Here is a 17,048-nt window from a genome sequence, read left to right as displayed (position 1 = left end):
CAGTTAGGGGCAACGAGGAAGGCAGGCAGGTGAGCAATTAGGAGCCAGCAGTCCAGGATTGTGAGAGGGATGTCAGAATGCCAGTCTAGATCAGCAGTCGGACATCCCCCAAGGGATCCTGGATTGGAGAGGATGCAGGCTGGGCTGAGGGGGACCCCCCTCCATGCACGAATTTTGTGCACCGGGCCTCTAGTAAGAGAGAACGTGAGAGAACCTGGGGAGATGGTCTCTGTAACTCACTCCTTTGTTAAAAGTCTATCTTCAGAAAATCTGATAACCATTACCGTATTTGAAACCAGAATTCACTTTTTTTTTTTGGGGGGGGGCAATAAGAAATAAACCCTAGTTTGTTGGATACCTAATTTTCTGTGGCAGAAGGCCATCTAGATCCTCCAGCATCTCCCACCTCATCTCCCTCACACTTGTAAATACGAAAGTGCAAGTTCTAACAACATGGTCCTTAATTAGTGATACTGAAGAGTAAGACACTTAAGGTGGAAGAACCCATAGCAGTTCTTTCTGGAAAAGTAAATACAAGTTTTGTATACCATCATCTTCAACTCTGACTCATTTGTTCAGAAATGCCTGGGTACAGCATTGGTGAATGTGCTTTGAGCATAAAATATGGTATCAATTAAATAGGTGAGGAGTTATGGGATTACTTTTTATTACTATGTATTTGTTTTCCAACCTGCCACTTGAATTTTTACCAATATTAGGATTTAGATTTTTACACATATTAGGATAAAGAAAGTTAGACCTCACTTGAAATGAGTAAAAATGAAAGTGCAAAAACTTACTTCGTTGTTTTTCAGCTACTAGAAATTCAGAAATTCCAATCAATAGTCTTTTATCAAAAAATCTAAATATAAAGTATTAAACATAATCCTATTTGAAGTGTAAAGAGACCGAAATTTAGGTAGGGGTGATTTTAGTAAAGGAAGTGCCTGGCTCCTTTCAAATATATTTAATAAAGTTGAGAAGTTTGCCCAGAGTGTGGCAATGCCATTCAGAGTAGAGTCTCTAGCAAAGTCATCTTGGTCTCATTTCCTGAACTGTTGAATTATGGATCTAGTTCAATGAATGTTAAAGCATAAATGAGCTGTTTAAAAACTGAAATGGGTTGCAATCACTCATGATGATACCTTAGTGAATGAAAGACCACTGGGCAGATGCCCATAAGCCTAAGAATTTTCCAGTTCTAATTGTCATAATGCTCCTCCTGAGGAATTTACAGTGTATTTGTGGACTATATTTATCTTTATCTGGGAAGTTACTTATGCTTGTGTATTGGCTTTTGCAGCAAGAGAAACTGGGTGATATCTGCTTCTCCCTTCGCTATGTACCCACTGCTGGCAAACTGACTGTTGTCATCCTGGAGGCAAAGAACCTGAAGAAGATGGATGTGGGTGGCTTATCTGGTAAGTCTGTGGTGTGTTTTTTTTAAATGCCGTTTCATCATGGTTACCAAGTGCATAGCACACATGCTATGACTCTCCAGTCCTTAATTGATCACTGTTCTCTTTCTTATGGAGGCCGGAAGCAATCTCAGAATTCATCCCAACACAGTACCCCAGGAAGCCACTCGCAAAATATTGGAATTGGCACAGAAGATGAAATCTATTTTCCTGCTTCATAGCACAAGTATCAATTGCCAGTTCTATAGCATTGAAAGCTGAAAATGTTTGCTTTTCTTCTAAAAGGCAATGACACTCTGGCCAGTGTGGCTCAGTTGGTTGGGTATCGTCCTGTGCACTGAAAGGTTGCCAGGTTGCAGGCTCGATCCCCAATAGGGAGCATGCAGGAGGTAGCCAATTGATGTCCGCTCTCACAACAATGTTTCTCTCTCTTCCCCTCTCTCTCCCGCTCCCTTCTCTCTCTCTCTCCCTCTCCTTTTCTCTCTCTCTCTCTCTCAAAAATAAATAAATAGGTTAATGAAGACATTAAATAAAATAAATAAAAATACTATATACATATATACATATATGATTTTTAAAAATAAAAGGCAATGCCTATGACTAACTATAATTTTGTTTAGTTGGGGGTGGGGTACTTTTTTTGGTTCAAAATTCACTCATCATATGAAAAATAGTATTTTATCTGAAACTTATTAGGTGTTTCATAACTAGCATAGTTTTTAAAGATACTGTTTTATTTAAGTTTCTGCATCTCAAAATATGTGTAAAATAAAGTCTGTTTGAGGGTGAATCCCCATGGTAATGCATTTATTTTCTGTAGCTTATATTGGAGATGGGAAAGACTTTGGGATTTAAAGTTCTATAAAACCCAACCTTAGTTTTTTAAAAAATGGTGAGTAAAGTAGTATACTCTTGCTCAAAAGCCAAGTCAAATCAATGACTTGTCATTTCCACAGTTGAATGTACTTTTTTTAATTTTCTGTGTGATTAAATCAATTATATTTAATTTTCCAGTAAATTATTACAGTGTGAGAAATGTTCTTGATAAGCCACAAGGTCATCATAAATAGACTGCAGTTGTCATTGTTTGTGGCTGTGACACTAGAACTAGCATTACCGGTTATTCAGTGCTTTCTCCAATAAAAATTTTGCAAACTTCAAAAGGTCACCCTAATGCATCCTGGTGATTTTATATTCTAAAGCAGTGATATTCAACACAAGAACTTTTAAATATGCTATACCTGAGTCAGGGATACTGACCTCTTTTCCTTTAGATTGTCAAATAAAAAATAACAACAGCTGTCCAGTGTGAATGAATCAAAATTATACCTATTTTTTGTAAGATTGGCAAAAAATGTAATCACTAGTAATTAGTTTACATGTGCCATGAGATGAAAAAGGTTGAAAATTGCTGTTCTAAAGTATAACAGCTAAAAAAAAAAAAAAAAAAAAAAAAAAAAAATGCTAGAGCTGAGTTTCTACTTACTGCACCACTAATTTGTTAATGAAATTCTCCTGGTGCCTCTTTATAAGTAAGTCGCCTGAGGAAGCTGCACTAATTCTTTCATGTCACTAAGACCTCATTTAATAACTTACTGCTTTCATTGCCTAATAGCATAACTGAGCATATTTAAAGCGATGAGCAGTTTCCTGTAAAGAGTAATTAATGTATCTATGTCTATACAGACATACCTTCCCTAGCTCTGTCCACTGAAAAGGCCTAGAAACAGGCTAAGTAGCCAAGAGCATCCCTAGCACAAGCTAAGATTTGAAAGTATAATTTCTCATGAAAAGAACCTGGAACATATTAGAGAAATGGAAGATTCCAGGTGTGACACAGAAAGTGTTCAAGACAAGCCTAGACCATTCCATCTACCAGAAAGCAAGGGAGCTATCAAAGACTAGCGGGGAACCAACTTGAAGTGGTTTCCAATGACAAAGATGTGATCATTTAAGCTTCGTAATGATAGTAAGTGTGATGTATTCGAACCTTAAAAAATAATAAGAGGATTTGGGGTGTCTACATGTAAAAAAATTCAGAGATATTTTTAATTACAAGAACAATTTACTACCAAATCACTACCTAGTATCCTGAGGTATGACTTTAGACACCTTTGACCTTTAGCTTTCCTTTGGTTCAATAGCCAGATCCTATCACATGGTATTTTGTATCCTCTCTCACAGGTTCTGTTCCAACTCCCATGCCAACAATATCATCATCCTCTGTGCCTAGTACTCCCTTAATCTGCCTTCCAGTTCATATTATACCCCTCAAAGCTGCCTCCATTCTTTACTTAAGTCATTTTCTTTACCTGGAATTCTCTTCCTTTCACCAATACCTAGCTAAAGTCTATCTATTCTTCAGGCTCAGCTTAAGTCTTATTTTCTCCATCCATTCAACAAATGTGTACTGTGTCCCTACCTTATGTTAGGTATTCCTTTTTTTAAATTGTTGCCTGTATTACAGATATCCCCCAGCTAGCCCCCTTTCCCCCTCCAACCAGCCCCAGCCCCACCCCAGGTCTTTACCACATTATTGTCTGTGTCCATGGCTTATGCATATATGCATATATGTTCTTTGGTCAATCTCTTCCTGTTCCCCCACCTCTTTGTCCTCTGCCATCTGTCAGTCTGTTCCATGTATCTAGGCTTCTAGACCTGTTACGTTCATCAGTTTATTTTGTTCATTATATTTCACATATAAGTGAGATCATGTGATATTTGTCTCTGACTGGCTTATTTCACTTAGCATAATACTCTCTAGGTCCACCCATGCTGTTGCACAGAGTAAGAGATTCTTCTTTTTTACAGCTGCATAGTATTCCATTGTGTAAATGTACCACAGCTTTTTTATTCACTTGTGTTAGGTATTTCTGAAACTACTAGTAGATTTGCATCATTGGACAAAACAGCCTGAAAAAACTACCCTCATGAAGCTTATGTTTTAATGTGGGGAGATGGACAGGAAGCCAATAAATAAGAAAAACACATAGTATGCCAAGAGGTGAAAAGTGCCACTGAGAAAGCAAAGCAGGAAGCAGGATAAGGAATGCTGGGGTGTGGCTGTAAAGGGGGAGTCAGAGAAAGCTGCCTGGAGAGAGAGGAGGGAGTGAGCCACAGGGTGTCTGGGAGATAAAACATTTTAGGTAGAGGGACTCCATGAAGCCTTTTCGGATTCATCCCACTAGGACAAACCTTCCTGTTTTTCAAATGCCAATGGTAGTTTGTTTACAACCTTCAAGCATCACGCTTCTCTCTCACTAGAATGTGTTCTGTACTTATATCTCCCACGATGCCCTCACTGACTGCTAGCACTGAGCAGAGCTGTTGAGTGAATAATGAATTATTTACAAAGGAGCTGTGGCCTGAAAAAACAAGTCTTGCATTTCAAATTTGTTTAACCTACTTACCATTAAACTAACTTTAAGCACTTGGATGGTCTGTGTCAAAGTAAGTTGACCTATGTATGTCCTATGAGACCAAAATTATATAATGAGATCATTCCAGGTAATTCAAATGCCATATTACATTTACTGGAAATGGCTGGTTAATTGGAACCAAAGTTGGATGTTTTGCCAAGGTTTAAATCCCACTCTGCCACTACTAGCAACTTGACTTTGGACAAGTTATTTAAGCTTTCTAAGCCTCAGTTGCATTATCTATAAAGTGGGAGTAATAAGAGAACCTTGTTTATAAGGTCCTTGTGATGAATAAATAAAAGCACTGGGTCTGTCACACCTAAATGCTCACTAAATATCACTAATTTTTTCTATTAGGAACTTTATCAAATCTTGGGTTAAATATGCAAAATGTGAAAGCAACCAATGGACAGTTTAACCAATTGCTTGATTCAAAAATGGAAAAGGAAAGTTCATCAGTTTGTTTGATGAGGATTGCCTGATCAATTCAGGCAAAATGCTCTCAGTAGACCATGTTTTGCATAGACCCAACAGTGAATCAAGAGAAGGCATGGAATTAAACAACAAACAAAACTGAAAAAAATAAGAAATGGAATACATTTTAAAAATAATTTTTATTACTACTCTCCAACAGGACTTGTTTATCTCCTGCCTATTGTGTTAATTCAAAATGCAATACACAAAGATTTTGCCTCAATCATATACCCATGTAGCAATCCCTGTAAATTCCAACCCTTCTTTACAATTTAGAAATCCTTTTCTAACTTGGTATTTTCATTCAGTTCTCATTAGAGACCTCTGAGGCAGTTTCTGAAGGTAATAGCCTCAGAAAATTGAAGTTTAGAGACATTAGATGATGTACATAAATCATCTTGCTCTATAGCTGGCACATAGGAGGGGTTCAATACCAGCTATTGCTTTTGTCCCTCGTATTAACAGTCAAAGTCACCTGACTTGTAGTTGCTATAGCTGTGACTGAAGCCCAGGCCCTCCGATTTCCAATGCAGAACTCTTTCCAGTACACCATTCAGCTTTCCCACACCCATCACCTTCTAGGTGGGACAATAGGCATCCCCCAGCTCTAACATAGTAGAGGAACCTCTCTGCTTGGAGCTGAAAACCAAGATCCTTGGTGTTAATAAGGCTAGAAATGGAGGCTTTAAGGGTTTCTTGATGACTGTGGAAATTTCCATATGTATTAACCCCTATAAATACTCCCAGAATCACAGAAGGACTTCACTTGTGGCTTCTGGCAGACTTTTCTTCTTGCATGACCCAGTATGAAACAGAATGCAGTCTCCTAAACCAGTCTTTTCCCCCTTTCCCTGACGCTCACACGGAGTCCTTTTGAGATGTCTCTAAGTGTTTGTACTGCTGGGAACCACAGCAAATCAACAGGGGTAACAACGTTGTAGCCCTGCTGCCTAAATTATGAAGAAAACAACAAAATCATGTCAAGCATGGTGATAAAAAGGGTGCTGGGAAGACACACAAAAGAAACAGAAATTGCATGCATCTATTCCAGCAGTCTCTGAACATCATGGAGCTAAAAAGGGGGCCATGAGGTGCAATCAGTTCAGGAATGGCCCCAGGGCTAGTTGGGAAAAAATGTAGTTGTGTTCTTCCTCATCATCTCTTTCTCCCTTTTACTTCCCTCCCCAATTCCCACCATCAGCCTTCTTCTTCGCCATCCCCAGTCCTGTCTTACCTCTGTGGAAACTGTACTATAGAAAGCAAAGGGTAGGGCTGTATGAGAGGTCCCCCATCTAAGTCTCCAAAAAGGAGACCAATGAAATTTAGAAATGGCAGTAACTATTTAAGGAAGATAATGAGTAAAGAAAAAAGGGGACTCACTGTAGTAAATGAGTCACTATCTGAATTTGTCAGACTGCCAGTGTGTGGACTGGCTGCTGAGACTGACATCAGTAAGATTGACCTTGCCCACTCCCCCGACCCACCCCCACCCACCCCTACCCCCCCCCCCCGCCACACACACACACACACGCACACACACACACACACACGCTTTCCGCTTTCTATGAGATGCAATTTTTAAAAATTGTTCATGGGTTTGTATTTTCTTGCATCTATTATCCTAGAAATAGAACTTGGGTAATACAGCCAATTTCAATATTTGAAGGCATCTAAGAAAGAACACACAGTCAACCTTAGGGAACCACTAGATTCCACATAGAAACCACGAATCAGCAGAGACAGAGCATTCTTTCAGGCATTATTTATCAAGATGTGATATTCTACCTACATCAGAGTCACCCATGTTCCATGTTAAAATTTAAGATTTCAGGGACTACCTCACACTAAGCTATACTGAGTATCTTGGGGTGGGAACCAAGATATTATGTTTTTTAAATCCTTATTTTATTCTTATGCATCTTAAGTTTGAAAACTATGCTTTATAGAGCATATAGAGAGTGATATCTGAAGCTACAGTGGTAATCATACCACAACATACAAATCTATCAAATCATATTTTATATCTTAAATTTACACAATGCTATATGTCAATTTTATTTTAGAAATAAAAATAAAAAACAACTACCCTTTAGAGGCTCAAATGCTACCTCATAATTTTAGCTGAAGTCCATGGCAGCCAAATGCCAAGTTAGAATTTTTTTGGTCAGTGATGTAGATTACATCCTTTGCCTTATATACTGGAATTTTCTTAAATAACAAGTTCTATTTTTTTTATTATCCCAGTATCCTCTTTCCTGAAAATTACCTTTTTCACATGTGTAAACTATTGTCTTTTTTTTTTTTCTTCAGTCAATTCCACTGAAAGAGAATATAAAAGCAATAATGGTTCCTTTACACGTTCCTGACCACCAACCACCCTTATCTGTCCTTACATTGGTGCTGAAAGCATGACAAAGAAAACCACTCCAAATTCAATTGATTTGAGTTAAAAGCCACTAGTCTGGGAGCTGGGCCAATAAATAAAGTGGCAAAAAAACTTATAAGAGCCAATTAGTTATGGATATGCAAATTAATTGGCCTGTGATATCCGGGTCAAACAATAATATGCAAATAAACTGGCATCTTATTGAGCTAACAGGACAGGAATATGCATAATAAGTTGGTGGTGATGTCAGAAGGCTTCATCATGATTTTAGGCTTGAATGTTAGAATATAAAATTCTGTGACACTTCAAAGCATTTAGTTACAATACTGATAAAATAGTCTAAATCCCTAAAATGTGAATAAATTGATCTAAAAAAGAAATGACGAATCTTTACACTGGATTATTCTAGAAACAGAGTCATTAAGAAGGTTTATAGCCAAGCCCTATGCAAGTTGAGCCCCAGGCATAGTTACCACAGAATGGATGAAATGCTATGTCCAAAGGACTAATGATGGTTTTAAGAAAATGAAAAGAGAAGCTGTGAGATATGAGCTATATTTGAAATCAAGAGAAATGAGTGATAGGCTGAAATGTACTAGTTAGAACAGTTAGCGCAAAAACTCCTAAAGAAGTCCGTTAGCTGGCAGGTCCAGGTCCAGTCATTCAGCAAACATCATTTGAATGCACATTGAGCTAGGCACTGTGCCATCCTTGGGTATGCAGGTAAAAGCCACAGCAGACACATGCATAGCACAGCATGAGCCAGAACACCCTTCTAAATGCTTCATATATGTTAAATGATTTAATCCCTATTACACCCCTTTGAGGAGATGCTATTTTTAATGCTATTTTATTGATGGAACTAAAGCACAAGAGGTAAATAACTTTCCCAAGGTCACAGACTTAGTATGTGCTGAGTTAGAATGTCAACCCAGTCTGTCTTCAAACTCCATGAATAAAGCATATGACTTCTAAGTCCTTATCCTTTCTCAGCAGGTTCAACCTGGAGAGCAGATGGCTAACGACATGTTACAGTTTGAGAGATGGCCAAAAATTCTACCCTTTTCCAAATTTCCTTTGTACCCAAACTGAAATTCCATCATGAAGCCACTAATAGAAATTAGTTTGTTGATTGTTTAATTAGTGTTTGGCTACTTACACAGCAAAGACAGGATCAATGAGTCCATGAGATCATACATCAAATTATTTATTAGATTTCTAGGCTGAAAGAAGCACCTCAGTTTCTCCCTTTTGTACAGATTGGCATGTTATTTTAGTGATTATGTCTTCGTACACTAAAAAGATGAGATGTTCTGGCAACATCCCTTCATCTTTATCAAGGGATGTTGCCAGAACATTTTGGAAGAAAGTCCTAGTCTAAGGGATTTGAGTGCCTACTAGGTGGTAGAGAAAGAACTAGAGAAAAATATTATCTACTACAAATTTAATTAAGGGCTGACTCTGGAAGACAGTGTATCATATTGTGGGGTTGAGAGTGGGGTTGGCAATAGATGGAATAGTACAAAAGCTTACTACCGTTCTAAAGTACTATGGGACTCTGTGGGTCAAAATTAAATATTGAAATATTAAATTAAAGAAATTGGAATTGCGCCCTAGCTGGTTTGGCTCAGTGGATAGAGAGCATCGGCCTGCGGACTGAAGGGTCCCCTGTTCGATTCCGGTCAAGGGCACATGCCCGGGTTGCGGGTTTAATGCCCAGTGGGGCATGCAGAAGGCAGCTGATCAATAATTCTCTCTCATCATTGATGTGTCTATCTCTCTCTCACTCTCCCTACCTGTCTGAAATCAATAAAAATATATTTAAAAGAAAAAAAGAAAGAAAATAAATTGGAATTGCAATAGACAACTTACCAGGAAAAAGAGCTCAGCTGGAAAATGTCAACAAGACAAATCTACAGATGGAGAAGTAGAATGCCAAAGAGGTCTGTGCTAAGGCATTTTTACTAGTCACCATGAAATTCCCAATTTTGAAGGTGACAAACACTTTCAGCTACTAAAATTTCAACTTCAGTGGATAAATAGAAAAGTCTTGCTAGGCTGAGACAGCCAAAATGTGGTAGATGAGCTTTAGTATGGGCAAGCTTAGAAACAATACCTAAAAGAGAAAAAAAATGAAGTATAAAATAATAGGGTCAATTATAAACCAAGAAAAAGGTCACACAGAATCATCACTGAGGACATTTACCAAGTGCGCTGCTAAAACCAAATATGCTTGGTGTTGTCATAGATTTTAAAAATACATACAAGAGAAAAAAAATACCCTACTTTTGTCTTACACTAAGGCCCATCCTTTGTGTGGTCAACCACCTTACAAAAGATATAGTAGTATTAGATGACCAGAGGAGGGCAACTAAAACAGGGATAAAGTCCTAGCCGGTTTGGCTCAGTGGATAGAGTATCACCCTGCAGACTGAAGGGTCCTGGGTTTGATTCCAGTCAAGGGCACATACCTTGGTTGCAGGCTCAATCCCTGGCCCTAGTTGGGCCCAGGCGGGAGGCAACCAATCATGTCTCTCTCACATTGATGTTTCTCTCTGTGTGTCTCTCCCCCTCCCTCCCCTTCCACTCTCTCTAAATATCAATGGGAAAATATCCTCAGGTAAGGATTAACACAAAAATAAAAATTAAATAAATAAATAAAATTGGGGTGAACTTGCAGTGTGCGAGGACATGCTAGGATTAGGACTTTGTAGTCTGGAAGAGGAAAGCTGAGCACAGAGATGATTAAAGTTTGAAAACCATGAAAGGTAGAGCTAGAGTAATACCTGACTGCTTATCACTTCCCACAATACTAGAAGTAGGAAGCAACCTTGGTCTTTGAAAGAGCATAGATAAAAGGGAGGGTCACTCGGCGTGACCTCAAAGGCATCTTGCTACTCAAAAATTATCATCCAAATTTCCTTCACTATTTTTCAGTTGGGTTAAGTAAAAGCTTGTTGCTCTAAAAGATAGAACAGGTAGAGATAAATGTACGGGTCCGTTTGGAGTAATGGGCTTAAAAGGGGACATCTCTCTAAACTTTTACTGTGTGTTGTACTGTAGGACCCCATGCCTTTCCATAGGCAACTATCAGAAACAGACCCCACAGCTGCCTCTCTCACAATCCAACCCAGAACAGCTGCATTCCCATCCTTGAGTTGCATTCCATCCTCTACTCTCCTTTCAGTACAAGGAAAGGAACGGGGCGAGTCAGATTTGCTAAGAGGTTGTTGTGCTGGCAGAATTAAAGCCCCCAAATAGTCCTATTTTTTTAAACAAAATTTGGAGGGCTTTTTAAGGGATATTACCCACATATGATAAAGAGTTTTTCTAATAAAACTATTAAAAATATACAGCAAATGTGTATGCCTTCTTTCTCTTCCTTTTATGAAGCTACAAGATTCCTGTTAGGCTGACCGTGGGTGACAACAACAGAAAATACTATTGAGTCTCAAACACTGTAAAGATGCTCAGAGAAATGGAAACATCAAACATGATCTTTTTAAAAAATTGTACTTTATTATAGTTACCTACACTTTCAAAAGGATATTTGGGTTGTTTTTGGTCCCTTAATCCCTTATTCCTAATATCTGTTATAATCATGCCACTCTTTCCCCCCTCTGCTCCATAGTTTCGCCACCTGCTTATTATAACAGAAACAACAGCCCTATGAAAAAAGTTAAATCAAAATAACAAATGTAATTCTTGAATTCAATTGGTTACTTAGCTGTCATTTTCAGATTTTTCTTCCTTCCTTTATTCCTCCTCATTCCCTTTAGTAATAAAATAAACAAACAAACAAAAACAAAACAAAATATCCAGACTATCTCTAAGAGATAGAGGAAGGGAGTGACCCAGAAATAACATTACTACGGTTATTTCTCAATGACAGCCACGAAGACATTTTTTTCAGTGAAGAAGATAAAAATGGTCCCCTGGCCACATCTTCTGCCCAGCATGAACAGATCGGACCATGATGCAGCATCCTATCTGCTCACTGCTTTAGAAACCAACTCCCTATGAGAGGAAGTCAAGAAGCCACTGCAGCGGGTTGCCTTTCTGAATTACTAATGACCTAACTTTTGCTATTCATCGTTGCCATGATCCCTGGGAAACCAGGAGACTTCCTATATATTTTTTCTTACAAAAAACTGATTTTTAAATCTTTACATAGGAAATTAACTTTTTTACTTAAAAATATGAAATAAGCACATTTTTTTATGTTATCAGGAACACAAACTGCTTTTACCCAAAATGAAAGCAATATAGGTTGATAGATAAGAAATTCATAGCTTTCAAATGTCTAATTTCAGCCAACAATTTGATAGTCCCCCATGAACCAAAAATTGGTGAATGCACATTTAGAGATAGTATGCTTGCAGAATTAATACATATAGAACTAATCTGTATGAAGCTGTGAGATTGCACAGTTATCCACTGAACTAAAAGCTGCCATTTGGGCATATGATGGTCTTTCATATCCTAATTAAGGAAACAAATGCCTTTATAATATTTCCCCAGTTTTTAGTTTTAAATTTTAGAAAAGCTTACGAAATAAAGTTAAAATAACCTATAATCCCATCACTTATTTTAATATGTAAGGAAAAAAATAAATTTCCCAAACTAGTCCTTCTAACCCCTTCCCATTCAGAAGTAGTTAATTGTCTCAAGGAAACAATTTGAAGTTTCATATCCAGATTTTCTTTTCTGCTTTATGTAAATTAAACACATATACATATATATGCACTTTATACAAATGGGGTCATATCAAACACAGTATTCTGTGAGACTTTTGCACCTAGCAATATAAATAAAGACCTTTCCAGGCCAGTACATATAGATGTGTCATTACTTTTATACTCATTGCATAGCATCCCTTTGTTTGGATGTATCAGAATATATTTCATAAGTCCCTTATAAATATGTAATTCTCTGAGGAAAACTAACTGCACCAGAGGACTTAAATACCTGAATAAATAGAAGAATGCGCTCTTGGATAGGAATACAATATAGTAAAGATGTTAGTTTCTCCCAATTTAATAATAAATATTATAAATGCAGTTAAAAGACAAGTAAAAAGATTGGGGAAAAAAGCAGATAAGGCAGTAATGTCCCTATAATACAAAGAGTTCCTCCATATCAATAAGAGAAAGAAAAACAATGGGGAGAAGTTCCCATATTTTTTAATGTTCCTGGAAGTTTCTTGCTGCTGGCTTCAACTATTGGCTCCTGTTGATGGTAAAATCTTACATTTATACAGTTTCATCATGCCTCTAAATAAGAAAGGATTTTAAAGTAAGATGCAATTAACCTAAGTTCAAAACCTAAAAAATGTGTTGCTTTAAAAAGACAACTGCAATTGATTGCAGAGTACAAAAAAAAAAAAAGAGAGAGAAAGATCCAGTCATTAGCTTGTAGCTTTTCATCAGCTATATTTGCAGGAGTCTGAATCCATTAAAACACTCAATCCAGCAGCACTATTTTGATAGCAAGTTGCAGATACCTGTGACAGTCAGTGTAAAAATATCTACCTTTACAAAAGTAAAACCAACATTTTTAAGAGAATTTACAAAACTACTTAAACATTTGAAAGCTGCTTATACTAAAAGTTGTCGATTGAAGTTGTACATCTAAAAAGTACTCTTGATCGCCACAGTACTTTCTTCACATGCAGTGAAGACATCAAAAATGAAGCCAGCCTAAAAGAGCTATATTTCAGTGATGCTTCGGCTCCCTATATAATTGGAAATCTAATTTAATCTTAATTGAAAGATATGTTCATGTATTATATAAGAATTTCACTGAAAACATTTTAAAACAATTTAGTGGCAGAGATTTTAGAAGAGGCCTTATGAATGCTTATGAATTATGTAAGTCTGAACTTTCATTTTAATAACTTCATTAAAATATAAAACCTTAAAAAGCCTCTCAATAAGAATTTAACTTCATAGAAATGCTTTATATGTGCCCTGACCTTGCCAAAAGGCATGCCTAAGGCATCATTCACAGTTATTACAGGGCAAAGCCTAATAATAAATACCTATCTGAAAATGCCAGCATTTGTCCTCGCCTCCATGGCCTCCACGGGAGTCCCCACTGGGCCATCAACAGACCTCTCCTGAGAGACAGCGGGATGCATCCAAAAAGGAACAGCCACCGGCATTGAAAAACCTGGATCTGAAGCCTTTAACCTTTCGGATCCTCAGTCTGTTCATCTATATAATTGGGATGTTAATGACAGCATGGCTATTGGGTTAGCAAATGAAGTATAGCAGGTCCTCAAATAACATCATTGCCATCGTAACATCGATAAGACTCTGAGGGAACTTAACTGGTTTATAACGATTAGCCTATAGTAAAATTGGTGTCATACTTTGTTTCACTTAAAGTCACAGAACCCATCTTGGACATTAAGTGAGAACTTAACTGTAATGTCGGATGGAAACTCTAAGATTAACAGCAATGTATAAATGTTGGTTCTTTCTAAGCAAGGGACAGCTCTTGGTCAACTCTATTTTTCTCACCATATCTTCGTTCTTAGAAAATACATTCCTACACGGCTCACATAAATATTGCACATGTGTATGTGTGTGCTTAAATAATGCAATTCCATTGTTTGGACAGCAGACATCTGCTTAGATTAACCTATCCTAGGAGAACATGCTAAGGTTCACAAGCAAATTCTGCCCCCTCCTCTGTTACTATTTGGCCATAAAACTCAGTATATTTTATGAAAAATAAGACCAGTAGTATATTTCTCAAGTACTATATTTCTACCACCTTCAACTTTCTAAGATACCAGATTTGTCTTCCAAGTGTTTTGTTTGTTTGTTTGTTTGTTTGTTTGTTTGGGGGTTTTTTTCTTTTTTGTGGTTGGTTTTTTTTTGTTTTGTTTTGTTTTTTAATGATAACTGGCTTAAGACAAAAGCAGTTAATTGGGCCAACAAATAGGAATAAAAAGGAATTGAGCCTCTCTCATCCTAATTATCAAGTAGGTGCCTGGTTGATAGACAAACTCTCCCTCTCTAATATGAAACACCAGGAAATGGAACGTACTGTTGCTACGTTAATTTAACTAGAAGTGGCAGGGCCTGATTCCAAAGCAACCACCGTTTGTCATCCAAATGATGGCCCAGCAGATGAATACCTAACTGGAATCAGTATTCATTGCCCATTGTAAGTGCATAATTGAGTGGTTAAGATTCCAACTTTCATTTAGCTCTACAAATTCTCAAATCTTTACAAATAATAACACCAACATGAGAGAAGTACCCATGTAAACTCTCATATTCCTGCAGAACTTTGACTCTCTTTGGCTTCTTTTCCTCCAGCTGATTTCCTTTCTACATCAAACATATTCCCAGGCTGTGCCCAGCCTAGCCAGTTTTTCAAAAAATGAAAATTATCTGGCTGGATTATGCATCTACTCTCCAGCCTTCACCTTAAATCAGATGGATTGCTCCATTTGCCAACAGGAAAAACAGCTCAGTTAAAACACTTCCTAAGAAACTAGGTAAGAAATGTGAAATATTGTTGTGTATTAGTCCTACAGCAGAGATGATTCATCTGTGCCACTTTGATTTGTTACTTAAATAATCCTAAATTTCCCCACATCAGAAATGTTGAACAAGGCCTCTCTCAAATAACCAGCCAGCCTGACCCAAGGTTAAACCAATTGCTTAGGAAACATTTTCTGCAAAGGTATGAGCCTGAAGACTATCTATATTCCAGACTCCAGGGATAAAAGTGTCAGAGCTTCAGGATGCTAAAAGAGATATAAACATGAAATTAGTAGGTACATTCCAGCCCGATTGAGTTAAAAAAAAAAAAAAAAACAACTCTTCACAAACATATATTGCAGTCAGGGCTGCTTCTATTGTTAATAAAGTATCTTTAGTATTCCTGCAATAGAACTCAAGAAAATAGAACTGAGGTATTATATAAATTTAGCCCAGAGCTAAAGAGAAAGAGATTCTCTTCAAGCCAAATTATATAGAAATTTTGATAAATAGGTGTATCTTTTAAAATCAACTTGCCCACATACAGTTATAGTATACATTTTGATTCTTATAAACTGCCACTTGAAATTTTTTTATTGTAAAGCAGTCCAGCCATCCTTAATGCTATAAAAGGAACTAGTTATTAAAGCTACTAGAACTTAATATTTGCTTATAAGCAAAGCATAGGAATGGGATTTTTGTTTTCATCTTGGGTGGATCAATGAACAAAGAGATGTTTTTTATGTGTGTGACTGCTTTGGTATGGGTGGTTCTTGTCATTCATTGCCTCTCTAACTTGCCATTTAAATTTTAAAATGATTTCATCTGAAATGTAAAACAGCATTGCAATCTTATTACCAACTGAGATTATTCATTTTAAAGATGAGATTGTCAACAGAGCTTCTCTGCTCTACACTGAGAAGTCTGGACTAATGCATTCATTTCTGGAAACACACTTAAGAGGAAAATCATTGACTTTCTAAAGCAAATCCAGAGGGAAATCAGGGACATGCAGAGGGCAGACACAGTCTCTGTGGGAGGAACTGTTCAAAGAATTGGAGATGTTAAAGCTGCAAAAGGCAGAGCAGACACAATAACTGCCTGCAAATATGTGAGAAAAGAATTGAACTTACTCTTGTTAACTATAAAGATCTGAACTGGGATCAATGGGTGTAAGCAATGAAGATCCATACTTGGTTCTTTCCATTTCAGTACCTAAGCAAAGGCTATAGGGGAGCTTAGCAGAGATACTGTGTAGGGATGACGCCCTACCCACCTCCATGGGTTAGAGAGTTAATCTGTTAAATTCCTGTCTCCCAAAACTGTCCCATTCTAAATGAGAACTAAAGCTCTAAAACATCATACCCAAATTGAAGCTAGTATTAGCACACAAAACATCATATCAATTTTTTAAATATATTTTATTGATTTTTTACAGAGAGGAAGGGAGAGGGATAGTTAGAAACATTGATGAGAGAGAAACATCGATCAGCTGCCTCCTGCACACCCCCTAGTGGGGATGTACCCACAACCAAGGTACATGCCCTTGATTGGAATCGAACCTGGGACCCTTCAATTCGCAGTCCGTCACTCTATCCACTGAGCCAAACTGGTCAGGGCCAAAACATCACATCTATTTAAGACAAATTTACCCCCATCAAGAGCTAGTAATTTTCCTTTAAAAAATAAGAATGAAAGACTACTAGTGATGATGATCCTGTATAATAAAGAGATAATATGCAAATTGACCCTCACACCATCACACAAGATGGCTGACCCCATGTGGTCAAAGATGGCCACCACAAGATGGCCAGCAGAGGAGGGTAGTTGTGGGCAATCAGGCCAGCAGGGG

At 37.5% G+C, this 17,048-nt stretch overlaps 1 protein-coding gene across 4 annotated transcripts in view; it reads left to right on the top strand.

Moving 5' to 3' along the window:
* Positions 1-17,048, top strand: part of SYT1 (synaptotagmin 1) — a 562,599-nt gene that overhangs the window by 471,780 nt on the left and 73,771 nt on the right. For all 4 annotated transcript variants that reach the window (XM_080659089.1, XM_080659091.1, XM_080659090.1 and 1 more), the window contains one exon: positions 1,304-1,421. In XM_080659089.1, the coding sequence (XP_080515215.1) occupies positions 1,304-1,421 (118 nt within the window). The remainder of the gene's footprint in view (positions 1-1,303; positions 1,422-17,048) is intronic.

The sequence above is a fragment of the Plecotus auritus genome (genome assembly GCF_963455305.1).
Source record: "Plecotus auritus genome assembly, chromosome: 3".
Lineage (NCBI taxonomy): Eukaryota > Metazoa > Chordata > Mammalia > Chiroptera > Vespertilionidae > Plecotus > Plecotus auritus.
Note: the sequence above shows the minus strand (reverse complement) of the source record. Positions and strands in the feature narration are given on the sequence as shown.